Source organism: Lepisosteus platostomus, chromosome 5 (assembly GCF_059453375.1).
Source record: "Lepisosteus platostomus isolate fLepPlt1 chromosome 5, fLepPlt1.hap1, whole genome shotgun sequence".
NCBI classification, from domain to species: domain Eukaryota; kingdom Metazoa; phylum Chordata; class Actinopteri; order Semionotiformes; family Lepisosteidae; genus Lepisosteus; species Lepisosteus platostomus.
Window position 1 is genome coordinate 42,309,421 of NC_142615.1, and position 13,951 is coordinate 42,323,371.

Here is a 13,951-nt window from a genome sequence, read left to right on the forward strand (position 1 = left end):
CAATCACATATGGCTTGATTTTGTTAATGGAAGTATTTATTTCCTTTCTTGGAACAACGTATTTTTCGAGAAATTCATACAATTTGCGAAATATGAAATACTTGCTTATGGTGCAGGATTAATACTGCCAGCTGGGAAGAATATGTCAGCATTTTTTTTTTCTTTAACCTAAAACCTGCAAAGGGAGACGTTTTCGTTGTGGAAGGGCAAAACAATAAATCTGTTCCGTTTCACAAAATTCACACTTACGAACGGTGCAAGTCGCAGGTGATTCACTCCTCTTGACTAGGTGGCGCTAGGAGGTGCAGTTAAGTTTATATCCGGCTGCAGAAACTCCTCTTTCTCAGCTCCACTTCTCGATTGTTTTGAAGCCGCGGCCGCGCTAACGAATGACGTCATCACACGGCGCTACCCAGCATACCCGTGGGTGCTTGAATGATTTTCTTTCTATAAAGAAGAAAGTTTTTTTTTATAACTTCAGTTTCTGAAAACGTAGCATCTTGTCAACTGTGTTTATGCTTGAACAGAGCACAGCCCTGACAACAGAATCTGTGAAGAATAAAAATAAAGAAGCTGTTCTGTTTAAACATCGCAAGTCAGCCTTTGTTTCTGATCGACTCTGAAGAAGAATGGCGGAGTGCTTGTTAAATCTGCAAATCCAGCTTGACTCGTTCATGCACGTTTTGCTCAAATCGATCGTGTATGAAGTGTCAGAAGTTTTTGGAAACAGGATGTCTGACTCTGAGAACGAGTTTGAAGACAAACTCCGCAATATCTCCCAGGTCCTGGTGGGACGGGCCGTGTTTAAAATCACACAGTGTGTGGAGGACAGTGTCGGGAGTGAAATGGCGCAGCTGAAGAAGGAAAACGAGAGCTTGAAGTGGAGATTGCAGCTGTTGGAGAAGGATTTGGGAGTAAGAGGAGATCAGGGTACCCAGACGCTTCCCTGTGAAGTCACTGCAGAAATAAAAGAAGAAATGGACATGAAACTGTTGTCAGGTCAGTGTGGTGACGTGTATGAAGTCGGAGTATGTGTGTGTGTTTAAAACCAGTGTCTATAACTTCCTCACTGGTGAGGTCTGTGTCTGTATTAACTCCTCTGGAATATTAATCCACTGTGCCTGTATTAACCCCTCTCTCTGTGCATTGTTAATGTACTGGAGTGTCCAGTCAGTATAGCTGTATTTACCCCTCTCTGTCAGTGCAGTGTTAATATGCTGTTATTTCCAGTTTGTCCTTGTCTGTATAAAGTGTTAATGTACTGTAGTGTCTAGTCAGTGTGCCTGTATTCACCCCTCTAAGTGCAGTGTTGATGTACTGTAGTGTCCAGTCAGTCAGCATGTCTGTTAACTCCTCTCTCAGTGCAGTGTTAATATGCTGTAATTTCCAGTTTGTCCGTGTCTGTATAAAGCCCTCTGTCTCAGTACAGTGTTAATGCACTGTAGTGTCCAGTCAGTCAGTGTGTCTGTATTAACCTCTCTCTTTCTCAGTGCAGTGTTAATGTACTGTAGTGTCCAGTCAGTGTGTCTGTATTCACCCCTCTCTCTCTCTGTGTTTGAATCATGTGGCCGTGTTTCTTCATTGGTTTTGTGTTTTTTTCTGTCTTTTTTGGGGGGAAAACTGGGTTTATTTTCATACCATGGCCAGTTCTGGAGGCTCTGATCCTCCAGACTTCTCATTTTAGAAGTTAACACAGCGCCATGGAGTGAAAATTTCCCCTGTGGAGTTCTGTCCTCTGGAGAGGTGTGTTCTTGCGGTCGGGGAGGTTGTGAGCTGTAGGAACATCAAGTCCGCTTCCCGCATGAGTGGAGGGATAGTTATTTTCCTGCAATCTATTGATCTGGCAAATGCCCTAGTGGTAAAGGGGGCCATCCTGGACGGCACCTTCACCCCGGTGCTGCCTCTCGTGGCCCCAGCTCGGAAGATCACCCTCTCCAATGTGCCTCTGTTCATGAGGAACGAGCTGCTGTAGAGGGAGCTGTCCCGTTACGGACTGGTGGTCTCTCCGATCAGGAAGGTCCCTCTGGGCTGCAGGGCACTTCAGCTGAAGCATGTCATCTCTTTCCGAAGACAAGTCTACGTGATCTTAAAAAAAACCCATGGAAGAGATCAATGTGGATCTTAAATTTCGGATTGACACCTGTGATTATGTTGTATTCGTGACTTCGGAATTGACGAAGTGCTTTAGGTGCGGGAGCGAGGGGCATGTGGTGAAGAATTGCCTGGAGGTGGAGGACGAGATGGGCAGGGAGCCTCAGCCCCAGGGTGCACAGGAGGCCAGGAGACAGCGTCAGGCAGCGGGGAGTGGAGCAGTGCAGGGAGGCAGCAGGGAGGCAGAGCCCACAGCCGGGGTGCAGGAGAGGAGGTTGCTGGAGGGGGCAGGTGAGCCGAGCTGGTGGTGTCCCATGCAGGAGAACAGATAGCAAAGAGTGGACCACCTCAGCCCTCAGATGGGAGCTCCCCACACCGGGGAGCAAGATACGAGCACTGGCGGAGCAGGGGAGCTGCAGAGCCCCGCTGCTCAGGAGAGTCAGGGAGAGAGAAAGCAGGCAGTGACACCGATGGAGGAAAACTCGTCACAAGTGCCAGCAAAAACTGTAGACACGGTGTGGGGAGGAAATGAAGTAACATCCGGAAAAATAGACGATGGTTTTAAGACGCCGTGGAGAAAGCGCACGAAAAAATCTGTGCAGAGTGTGGTGCAGAAAAAGCACAGCACAGAGAGCTCGGTGGAGGGCGGCTCTGTCGCCAGCCCGGGGGCCGCGAGTGTCTCCGACACTGCGAGAGTGAGGACGCGCTGGAGTGTCCTCGCCATCGCCGCCTGGAGCTTCTCGGAGTCCGTGAGCGACGATGACGAGGGTGGCTTCACAGACACCTCCTCTCTCGCCTCGGGCTCCTCGGCCCGGCAGAGCTGCAGAGTAGGCTACAGTTTCCAGAGCATCAGGGAGTTCTTAGAGAAGACTAAAGGTAAGAGGGGAACTGTGGTCGAGGACTTTTTTCCCCAATACTGAGCTCTTTGTCCTCTCCGCGACGCACCATCTGAAAAGGCACAGGTGCGAATGACTTCAGCGATCAAGAGAGATGGCGCCTGAAGAGCTTATTGGGTAAGATCAGGGCAGGACCGCGGAATGCACCTCAGCACGAATGAGTCCCGTCTCTTACATCACATCACTATCCTTCTGCGTGCTATGTGTCTGTTCGTGTTTTATGTTGTTTCTTTTTTTCTTTTCCGCAAGCATGGGCGGCATTAGAATAGGGAGTTTGAACACCAATGGGTGCTGGAGGGCTTTGAAGCGAGCTGAGGTGTTGGAGGTCATCAAAGAAAACAGCCTGCATGTGACGTTCCTGCAGGAGACCCGCACCGACACCGACATCATTGCCTGGCAGCGGGAGTGGCAGGGGGACATTGTGTACAATCATGGGTCCCCTGTGAGCGCGGGGGTCACGATGCTGTTCTCTGTGGGGTTCAAGCCCCTCTCTATCGCTGTCCATGAGGTTGTGAAAGGTCGCCTGTTACTCATGCGAGTAGTTTACAGGAAGAAAACCTTTGTTTTTATTAACATTTATGCATTCACAGATGGTGGGGAGAGGGTCACCTTCTTCAGGGAGCTTGAAAATGCGCTGGTGACCTGCCAGCCTGAAGAGCTGGTCTTCCTGGGGGGTGATTTTAACTGCACAGAGAGCAGCACACTGGACAGGAATTACACAGGAATCATGGAGAGCCACATGGCCTGTCGGCCAGGAAGCCGCGCAGGATCCTTGTCAAATCTGACCTCACTGACATCTGGAGGAGATGTCATGGGGACACGAGGCAGTACACCTGGGCCCAGGTCAAGGGGAATACCCTCTCTCTGGCCAGGCTGGACCGCATCTACTGCCGTAAACATCATTACAGGATCGTCAAGCAGTACTCCCATCTGTCCAGTGGGCCTGTCGGACCACTGTCTCACCATCTGCACAGTCGTCGTCCCATCAGTGAGGTCCCGCAGTGCCTACTGGCACTTTAATACCCAACTGCTTGACGATGCTCACTTCTGTGACTGCCTCCTGTTCTTCTGGTAGCAGTGGAGGAGTCAGAAAGCCCACTTTGTCTCCCTGCGGCAGTGGTAGGATATTGGGAAGGTGCAGATTCGCCAGTTCTGCCAGCAGTACACTGGAATTGTCACGAGAGGTATCCGTGAGTCCATGAAGGCTCTGGAGAGAGACATTCTGGAGCTCCACCAGGCTCTGGAGTGTCGTGCAGACAGGAGACTAATTGATGACCTCCACATCCAAAAGGATTACTCATTGGCCATCTGGACACAAAAGTGCAGGGAGCTCTAATAAAATCTAGGGTTCAGAGTGCATCACAGGTAGACGCCCCAACTCGCTACTTCTTTGGCCTAGAGAAGAAACCGGGCCAGAGCAGGCAGAGCCTCTGCCTGCGCTCGGAGACAGGGCAGGAGCTGCACGAGGCCGGGCAGATCCAGGAGAGGACCATGCAGTTCTACAAGACGCTCTTCTCCAGCGAGGCAAGTGAGGACTCGGTCTGCACATGCAGGTTCTTTGAAGACCTTTCACAGGTCCCCGAAGAGGAGAGTGCATGGCTGGAGAGGCCTCTATCCCTGGAGGAGCTCTCCACTGCACTCAGTGTCTTGAGTAATGGTATGACCCCTGGCCTTGATGGCTTGCCGGCCGAATTCTACTGTGCCATCTGGGCCGTGCTGGGACCTGACCTGCTGGATGTGTTCTCGGAAAGTCTGGAGCAGGGGGACCTGCCACTGAGCTGCAGGAGAGCTGTTGTCACCCTGCTGCCTAAGAATGGGGACCTGTGTGACATTAAGTTTCCAGTGCAGAGGGGAGTCAGGCAGGGCTGTGCACTCTCAGGAATGCTATACTCCCTTGCTATTGAACCTCTGCTACATCAGCTGCGCCGGGTCATCAAGAGGCTGTCCATCCCGGGCTGCTCCGATTCTACTGTCAAGATCTTGGCATACGCTGATGACATCATGGTCGTGGTCGGAGGAGAACAGGATGTCAGGGCGCTACAGACAACTTTGAATGATTTTCAGTGGCTATCATCAGCCAAAGTAAACTGGGCCAAGAGTAGCGCCCTACTCCTGGGAGAGTGGAGTGAGACGGGTCCCCCAGTCTTGCCAGAGAGGTTCAGCAGGACCAGAGGGGGATTCAACTACCTGGGGGTGTACCTGGGGGACAAGGCCAGTGTGAGGAAGAACTGGGAGGGGCTCCTCGAAAAAGTGAAAGGTCGCCTGGACCGCTGGCGCTGGCTGCTCCCCCAGATCTCCTACAGAGGCCGGGTTCTGATTGTCAACACCCTGGTGGCTTCAATGTTGTGGCATTGCCTGCTGTGCCTGGAGCCACGAGCTGGACTGATTGAGGAGCTGCAGGCCACGCTTCTCGACTTCTTCTGGGATGGACTGCACTGGCAGTGGAGGGGTGTCCTCTATTTGCCCAGAGAGGACGGAGGACAAGGACTCGTTGACATCCGGAGCCGGGTGGACGCCTTTCGTTTGCAGGCAGTACAGAAGCTGCTGTTCGGCCCGGCCTCGCTGTCCTGGAGGGAGCTGACCTTCACCCTGTTGCGTCTAGCAGGACACCTCGGGATCGACTCTGTTCTCTTCCTGATGGACACCAGCAGGGTTGACCTGTCTCCACTGCAGCCTTTCCAGCGTAGTCTCCTGAAAGCCTGGCGGCATCTGCACGTGTGGAGAGAAGAGGAGCAGCCCAGTCTATACTGGACACTCTGAGAGCCGCTAGTACACAATCCGTGAATGGACACAGAACTGGGCCGCTCCTTGGACTTTACTGGCAGAGTGGTCCGCGCCAACGTCACACAACTCCACCACCTGCTTGACGTGGATCAGGACTGCTGGCGCAGCATGGAGTGGGCATGCGATGCTCTTGGACTACACTCGGGGCGGTGTGTGGACAGGTTTCTTAGTCAGCTTCGCTCTGCTCTGCTCTGCCTCTTGAGGAGATGCTGCTAGTCCAGGGTCTGTTTGAGGAACGCCACCTTCCAACCACACAGCCTCCTTTCCGTGGTCTGCTAGTGTCTCCTGCACTCAGTCCCTGGCCGACAGGATCTCTCCTTGAGTCCCTTGCTTCAGAGGAGAGGTCTCTAGCTGGTGTTGAGGGGAAGTGTCTGTATAGACTAGTTGTAACATCTAGACATCAGGCCCAGCTGTCTGCACTCCCTGACACTCCCTGGAGGGCTCGTCTGGGGGTGCCAGATGGTGTCCAGCCTGCCTGGGGTAACCTCTACAGATTTCCCCTCAACAAGAACTGGACACCATCAGGTGGTGGAGTTGTGTGACGTTGGCTTCTCTCTTCTTGACTCAGCATCCCTAAACAAACTAGTTACGCGCATGAAACCCACCACATCTATTTTAGATCCCATTCCCACCACTTTATTCCAGTCCTGTTTCTCTTCTCTCTGTCCCATTGTCCTCAATATAATACATGAATCCTTGAGCACCGGCATTGTACCAACGGTCCTCAAAACTGCTGCTATTACCCCAGTGCCAAAGAAGCCTAACATGGCTCTCGACAATCTTAACAACTTTCGCCCCATCTCCAACTTACCCTTTCTCTCTAAAATTCTAGAACGTGCTGTCACACTTCAGTTACATAACCACCTCATGACAAACAACCTTTTCGAACCCCTCCAATCTGGCTTCCGTCAACTTCACAGCACAGAAACCGCCCTAGTCAAAGTCACCAACGATCTCCTAATAGCTTCTGATTCTGGTTCTCTTTCCATACTCATCCTTCTTGATCTCAGTGCTGCCTTTGACACTGTTGACCATAACATCTTGCTTTCTCGTCTCGAGACTGTGTTTGGAGTCTCTGACACTGCCCTCAAATGGTTTAAGTCTTACCTCACTGATCGCTGTCACTTTGTCTCTCTCAATGGGTACAGGTCTGAAATTGGTCTTGTCAAGTCTGGTGTCCCTCAGGGCTCAATACTGGGCCCCTTGCTCTTCAGCATTTACATGTTCCCACTTGGTCAGCTTTTAAGATCACATGGCCTCAGCTTTCATTTTTACACTGACGATACTCAAATATACATCCATACCAAACCCGACACTGATGTGGCTGTCTCTATTCTATCTAATTGCATCTCTGACATAAAAATTTGGATGACTCAAAACTTCCTTCATCTTAACTGTGACAAGACTGAAGTCATGCTTATTGGTACCCCCCATCAACTTCGTAAAGCCAGTCCTGTAACCCTGTCTGTAGATGGCTCTGTACTTGAGCTCCAATCAAAATTGAAAAACCTTGGGGTTATATTCGATTCTGGCTTAACATTCGACCCACATGTACAGCATACTGTCAAAACATCTTTTTTTCACCTTAGAAATATCGCAAGACTACGCCCTATGCTATCATTAACTGTGGCTGAAAAGCTGATCAACATATTTGTATTCTCTCGAATTGACTACTGCAATGCTCTGCTCCCTGGGGTATCTAAATCTACTCTGAACAAGCTGCAGTATGTCCAAAATTCAGCAGCCAGAATCCTGACCAGATCTAGTGCAAGTGTTCACATTACTCCTATCCTGGAGTCCTTGCACTGGCTTCCGGTCAAATTCCGCGTAGACTTTAAAATCCTCATGCTCACCTACAAGGCTTTACATGGCTTGGCACCTCAATACCTGTCTGAACTTTTATCGCCCTACTCCCCACCTCGCAACCTCCGCTCTTCAAATTCTGCCCTCCTTACTGTCCCCCAAGCCCGTCTACATTGTATGGGCGACAGGGCCTTCTCCTGCTATGCCCCCAAGCTCTGGAACTCCTTGCCCAACGATATTAGAGAGTCACCTTCTCTAAACTCCTTCAAATCCAGACTCAAAACCCTCCTTTTCAGAAAAGCCTTTACTTAACTGGTTCCATTCTTCACCCCTCTGCTCTTCTTAATACCATCTTCCACAGTCTCCTCTATTGTTATTGTTGTATTGTTGTAATTATAATTGTGTCCTGTCTTGTGAAATTTTCTTATTTATTGTTGTAGTCTTCTTATTTATTGTTATTGTCATCCTGTAAAGCGCTTTGAGAAGCCACCTTTAAAGGCGCTATATAAAATAAAGTTTATTATTATTATTATTATTATAAGAGGGGCCTGTCCCTTCTGCGCTCAGAGGGAGACGGTGTTCCACTACTACAGTGCCTGCCCCCACCTGTCGCCCATGTTTGCCGTGTTGATCTGGCTCTTCATCAACCTTGACCTGGCCTTCAGTGACATTATTTTCATGTTCGGGGTGGGTCATACGAGAAAAGGAAAAACTCAGACCCTCCTCGCCAACTTTCTACTGGGCCAGGCCAAACTCACCATCTATAAGACTCTGAAAAATAAGATCTCTGCTTCTGGGTCTGTAGACTTGGTGAGGATGTTTGAAGGGTTGGTGAAGAGCAGGATGTTGTTAGAATATATGTTTTATATTATCTCATAATGACCGTGGAACATCTGAAAAGCGTTGGTGTTTTGGAAACGTGCAGGATTGTGAATAAAAAATTAATATTCCAATTATGATTTTATTTTAATAATTCTTAAGGTGGGGTTCTAAGAATCAAGATTCATACTTTGTTTATTTTTTCTGTCAATAAAGATTGAATGATCTCTCTCGCTCAGTGTAGTGTTAATGTGCTGTAGTGTCCAGTCAGTGTGTATGTATTAACCCCCCCTCTCTCTCAGTGCAGTGTTACAAAGTACTGTCTTGTCCAGTCAGTGTGCCTGTATTAACCCCTCTTTGTCTCAGTGTAGTGTTAATGTACTGTAGTGGCCAGTCAGTGTGTATGTATTAACCCGCCTCTTTTTGTGCAGTTTTAAAGTACTATAATATGCAGGCAGTGTGTCTGTATTAATCCTCTCTTTCTCAATGCAGTGTTAATATACTGTAGTGTCCAGTCAGCATGTCTGTATTAACCTGTCACTCAGTGCAGTGTTAATGTTCTATAGTGTCGTCGGTGTGTCTGTATTAACCCCTCTCTCTCAGTGCAGTGCTAATGTACTGTAGTGTCCTGTCTGTCAGTCTGTCTGTATTTACCCCCCTTCTCTGAGCAGTGTTTGTCCGTGGCTGTAAAAATGCCTCTGTCTCAGTGCTGTGTTAAAGTACTGTAGTGTCCAGTCAGTGTGTCTGTATGAACCCCTTTCTCTCTCAATGTAGTGTTAATGTACTGTAGTGTCCAGTCAGTCTGTCTGTATTCACCCCTCTCTCTCAGTGCAGTGTTAATATATTGTAGTGTGAAGTCAGTGTGTGTGAATCAACCCCTCTCTCTCTCAGTGCAGTGTTAATGTACTGTAGTGTCCAGTCAGTCTGTCTGTATTCACCCCTCTCTCTCAGTGCAGTGTTAATATATTGTAGTGTGAAGTCAGTGTGTGTGAATCAACCCCTCTCTCTCTCAGTGCAGTGTTAATGTACTATAGTGTCCAGTCAGCATGTCTGTATTAACCCCTTTCAGTGCAGTGCTAATATGCTGCAGTGTCCAGTCAGTATGTATCTATTTACCCCTCTCAGTGCAGTGTTAATGTACTGTTATGCCCAGTCAGTGTGTTTTTATTTACCCATCTCTGTAAGTGCAGTGTTAATATGCTGTAATTTCCAGTTTGTCTAGTGCAAGTATTCACATTACTCCTATCCTTGCACTGCTTTCCTGTCAAGTTTCGTGTCGACTTAACAATCCTCCTGCTTACCTATAAGGCTCTCTGTGGCTTGGCACCTCAGTACCTGTCTGAGTTATCGCCCTACTCCCCACCTCACAACTTTCGCTCTTCTAATTGTGTTCAACTATTTGTCCCCCAGTCCTTCTACACTCTATGGGTGACATGGCCTTCTCCTGTTTTGCCCCAAGCTCTGGAACTTTCTCCCCAAGGATATCAGAGTCACTTTCTCTAAGCTTCTTCAAATCCAGACTCAAAACCTTCTTCTTCAGAAGAGCCTTTATTTATCTGTTCTTTACCCCTCTGCTCCTACTGGACTTAGTACCACCATCTACTGACTCGTCTAACTGTGTATTCTCATCGTGCTTATATTGTGTATTTTATGTTGTTGGCCTTCTGTAAAGTGCTTTGAGAAGCCACCTTTAAAGGTGCTATATAAAATAAAGTTTATTATTATTATAAAGGTCTTGTTTTCTTGTCCTGTATTTACAGGCACAGAGACCAGTGCTCTCTCGGACGCTGGGGAAATGGCTCCTCTTGAACAGCAGCACAGTGAGGAGGAGTGGGGCTCCAGTTTGATGCAGGAGAGAGAGCTCACTGTTGCAGAAGGGAAAGAGACACTCAGTGAGCAGCACACAGAGAGCAGGCAGAGTGTCGAGGATTCTGTGCCCATGATGAAGACAGAGCCCGAGCGTGAGACGCCTGGGCTCTTAGTATATGATGATTTTATAGAGAAGATTAATAATCTGGACTCAAACAATATTACACAAGGTTGTAATGAGCTGGGCTGTGTCTCTGTACGAGAGCACAGTGAAGAACTGGATGTTTTAAATCTTACAGAGCAGGGCATGGAGTCCAAGTTGATTGACGCTGCAGAGCAGCAAACTGATGTACCTGGTGAAGAGAACAGTACTGAGTCACAGCACACAGAGAGGAGTCAGTACAGGGAGGAGCAACAGCAGCTCCTACAGGGCTTGATAATTAGGCCTTGTTCTGTTCAACTGGAGAGACTGTCATTGCAGAGTCTCAAACAATCATATGATACCTTAGTATCTGATGGCTTTACACACAGGTTTAATAATCTGGTTACTGAGAAAATTGTTAAAAGTTTTAATGAACTGGAGAGTATGTCTGTTCTTGGGCAAAGAGGGGAACAACGGAATGAATTAGACAGTTTTAGTCTCAGAGAGCTGGAGAATGAGCCCCGGATGATTCACTCTGCTGAGCAGCACACTGAAGGACATGGTGGAGGAAACAAACCTCAGCACCCAGAGCAAGACCATTCCATGGAGCATTGGCAGAATAAGAGACCCCAGCACAATCAGAGGATGAGGAAGAATCACTCAAGGCCTTGCTCAGATGGAGTGGACAAACTGCCATTACGGCACAGGGAGAAGCAGCGTTTCTGTCAGTCTAGCATTTCAAAGCCCTACCAGCACCTTCACACAAGAGAGAGACCTTTCAGATGTAGTCATTGTGGGAAGAATTTTAGTCACTTGCACCTATTAAAACAACATCAGCACATTCACATAGGAGAGAGACCGTTCAGCTGCAGTCAGTGTGGGAAGACTTTTAGTCAGTCAAGTAACTTAATAACCCACCAGCGCATTCACACAGGAGAGAGACCGTTCAGCTGCAGTCAGTGTGGGAAGCGTTTTAGTCAGTCAAGTAGCTTAATAGCCCACCGGCGCATTCACACAGGAGAGAGAGCATTCAATTGCAGTCAGTGTGGAAAGAGTTTTAGTCTGAAAAGCCACTTACAATCACACCAGCACATTCACACAGGAGAGAGACCGTTCAGCTGCAGTCAGTGTGGGAAGAGTTTTAGTCGGTCAAGTAGCTTAATAACCCACCAGCGCATTCACACAGGAGAGAGACCATTCAGCTGCAGTCAGTGTGGGAAGAGTTTTAGTCAGTCAAGTAGCTTAATAGCCCACCAGCGCATTCACACAGGAGAGAGACCGTTCATCTGCAGTCAGTGTGGGAAGAGTTTTATTCAATCGCATGACTTAAAAAAGCACCAGCGCATTCACACAGGAGAGAGACCATTCAGCTGCAGTCAGTGTGGGAAGAGTTTTATTCAATCACATGACTTAAAAAAGCACCAGCGCATTCACACAGGAGAGAGACCGTTCAGCTGCAGTCAGTGTGGGAAGAGTTTTAGTCGGTCAAGTAGCTTAATAACCCACCAGCACATTCACACAGGAGAGAGACCATTCAGATGCAGTCAGTGTGGGAAGAGTTTTAGTCAGTCACGTAGCTTAAAAACCCACCAGCGCACTCACACAGGAGAGAGACCGTTCATCTGCAGTCAGTGTGGGAAGAGTTTTATTCAATCGCATGACTTAAAAAAGCACCAGCGCATTCACACAGGAGACAGACCATTCAGCTACAGTCAGTAAGGGAAGAGTTCCAGTCAGGTGACTTAAAAACACTAATTTAGTCACCAGGTTTTTTATTTAATCATAGTCTAAGTCAAGTCAACTAAAATGTTTTTTAGTTCAAGTGGGTAGATGTGTCGGCATGTGACATCCACAGCCTAAACATTTATTTTCTTCTCTTTTCAGCATGGAACAAACCTTTACTTGTTCCCAAGATGTCTATTAGTCATAGTCACTTTGTAGTCACCCAATTTTGAGTTCAACTGGTCAGTTAAATTTTGACTATACTCTTATTTACATTTGACTAAAACATGCCTGGCTATCATGATCAATGGTCATCCATTGGTGCCTATCTGTCTAGGGAGTGCCAGATGGACATCTGGACTGCATTCCTAAGTGTCAGGGATGGGTTACTCATATCTCATCTTGATCAACCAATCAGGAACTGGTAGGGCCGAGTAACCATGTGGGTCTCTGATGCCCATGAAACTTTCAGCCAATGAACGACCTGAAGTTCCTCCAAGTAAAAACAGGCAACACAGAGGGCCTGAAGAAGAATTCCAAAAAGAACAATTCCAGGGGTGCGAATGATTCCAGGGCAGGACGGCCCGCAGGCCAGAACAGTTGGGAAGCGCAGGACATTCTCGCAGCGCGCTTCCTGACTATCCTGAGACTCAGCCCAGACCACCATGTAATGGCCAGTGTGTCCGTGTGCCAGAACTTTCCTTGTTCTAAGAGTCGAGAGTGGAGGTTGCCAGCGCGTAACCAGAGGTTGCCACCTGAGGTTAGCACCAGCAGCAGGCCTCGTGAACAGGTCGGAACTGTGGACAGCTGAATCAGTATTCAGAACCCGCAGTCAGTTTTCTCCTATGCACAAACTTTGCTAGTTAAAGCCAACACTAACTAGCCGGTCTTCAGAGAGTAGCGCAGCAGGAATCTCTGTAGCCTCACCGAGCACCGCTTGGCACCTAGCCAGAGCGCGGATTGGACAGCAACAAGCCTGCAACTGTTTCTTTGTCCGGGGGAGATCTGAATCCCCAGAGATTGGATGAGTATTCAACTTCACTGCATTACTGCTCTAGAATTCAATTGTTATCCCAACCAGTTGATATCAATTTAATTCCTAAGAGTTATGTACTTGTTTTGAGTATCTAATGTAGAAGTTGTAACCATGAATGAATGAATGATATACTGAACGCATGTCCTCTTGATATGTGTAACTCTTTGTAACCGAATGAATATATACCTTTTGTATTCTGCTAACCCTCACAATAAGATCTGTTAGATTTACATGCACCTTCTATGTATTAATCCATGTATTTTAGTGTATTAGCACCTGTGTGTGTGCGTTGTTTGAGTTATACCGCATGGTTGGATTCTAAGGCCATTAAAAGAATCATTTTGTGATTTACTGCCACAATTAATAATTGTCCCAGTAAATGCCAAAACCCTTACAGAACTGGTGCCTCATGAGACCACACTACAACAGCTTTCTGACCTTTTTTTATTTGGTAGCTAGTACTGAATTGATCCCAGGATGTCATCCATTTGTTTCCTGAAAGAAAACTATCCCACCACCCTTTGTGTGAGCTATTGTCTCCCATGCTCATTTTTAAATGTACTTCCCTGTGGTTTCCATTGTTGAAACAACTTGGATATTTAGCTTGTTCCATGCTCCCACATCCCTTTGTGTTAAGGAGTGCCTCCCTTCCTGACTGGAGGACCTCATCCAGCTGTCTTGAATGACGTCAGGGTATCAGCTTCAACACTATCACTGGGCAGCATGTTCCACACACCTACAGCTGCTTTCGTAAAGAAGCCAATTTGAAATTCACTTGTGCCCTGTACAGTGTACAGTAACACTTTGGTATTTATGAGGGTTAGGTGCCTTGAGGTCTCCTCAGATGGT

At 47.8% G+C, this 13,951-nt stretch overlaps 1 protein-coding gene across 1 annotated transcript; it reads left to right on the top strand.

Moving 5' to 3' along the window:
• Positions 1–416: 416 nt before the first annotated feature.
• LOC148666739 (uncharacterized) lies at positions 417–13,449 on the top strand. Its single transcript, XM_088632421.1, has 2 exons — positions 417–999; positions 10,154–13,449. The coding sequence occupies exons 1-2, from the start codon at positions 630–632 to the stop codon at positions 12,061–12,063; spliced, it is 2,280 nt and encodes a 759-aa protein (XP_088488547.1). The 5' UTR covers positions 417–629; the 3' UTR covers positions 12,064–13,449.
• Positions 13,450–13,951: the final 502 nt, after the last annotated feature.

What these genes read in the sequence shown, in the direction of transcription:
- LOC148666739 (XM_088632421.1), top strand. Translation starts at nt 630, where the DNA reads ATGGCGGAGTGCTTGTTAAATCTGCAAATCCAGCTTGACTCGTTCATG. An exon ending in GGACATGAAACTGTTGTCAG is followed by an intron (nt 1,000 to 10,153) that starts GTCAGTGTGGTG and finishes CTGTATTTACAG; the next exon opens with GCACAGAGACCAGTGCTCTC.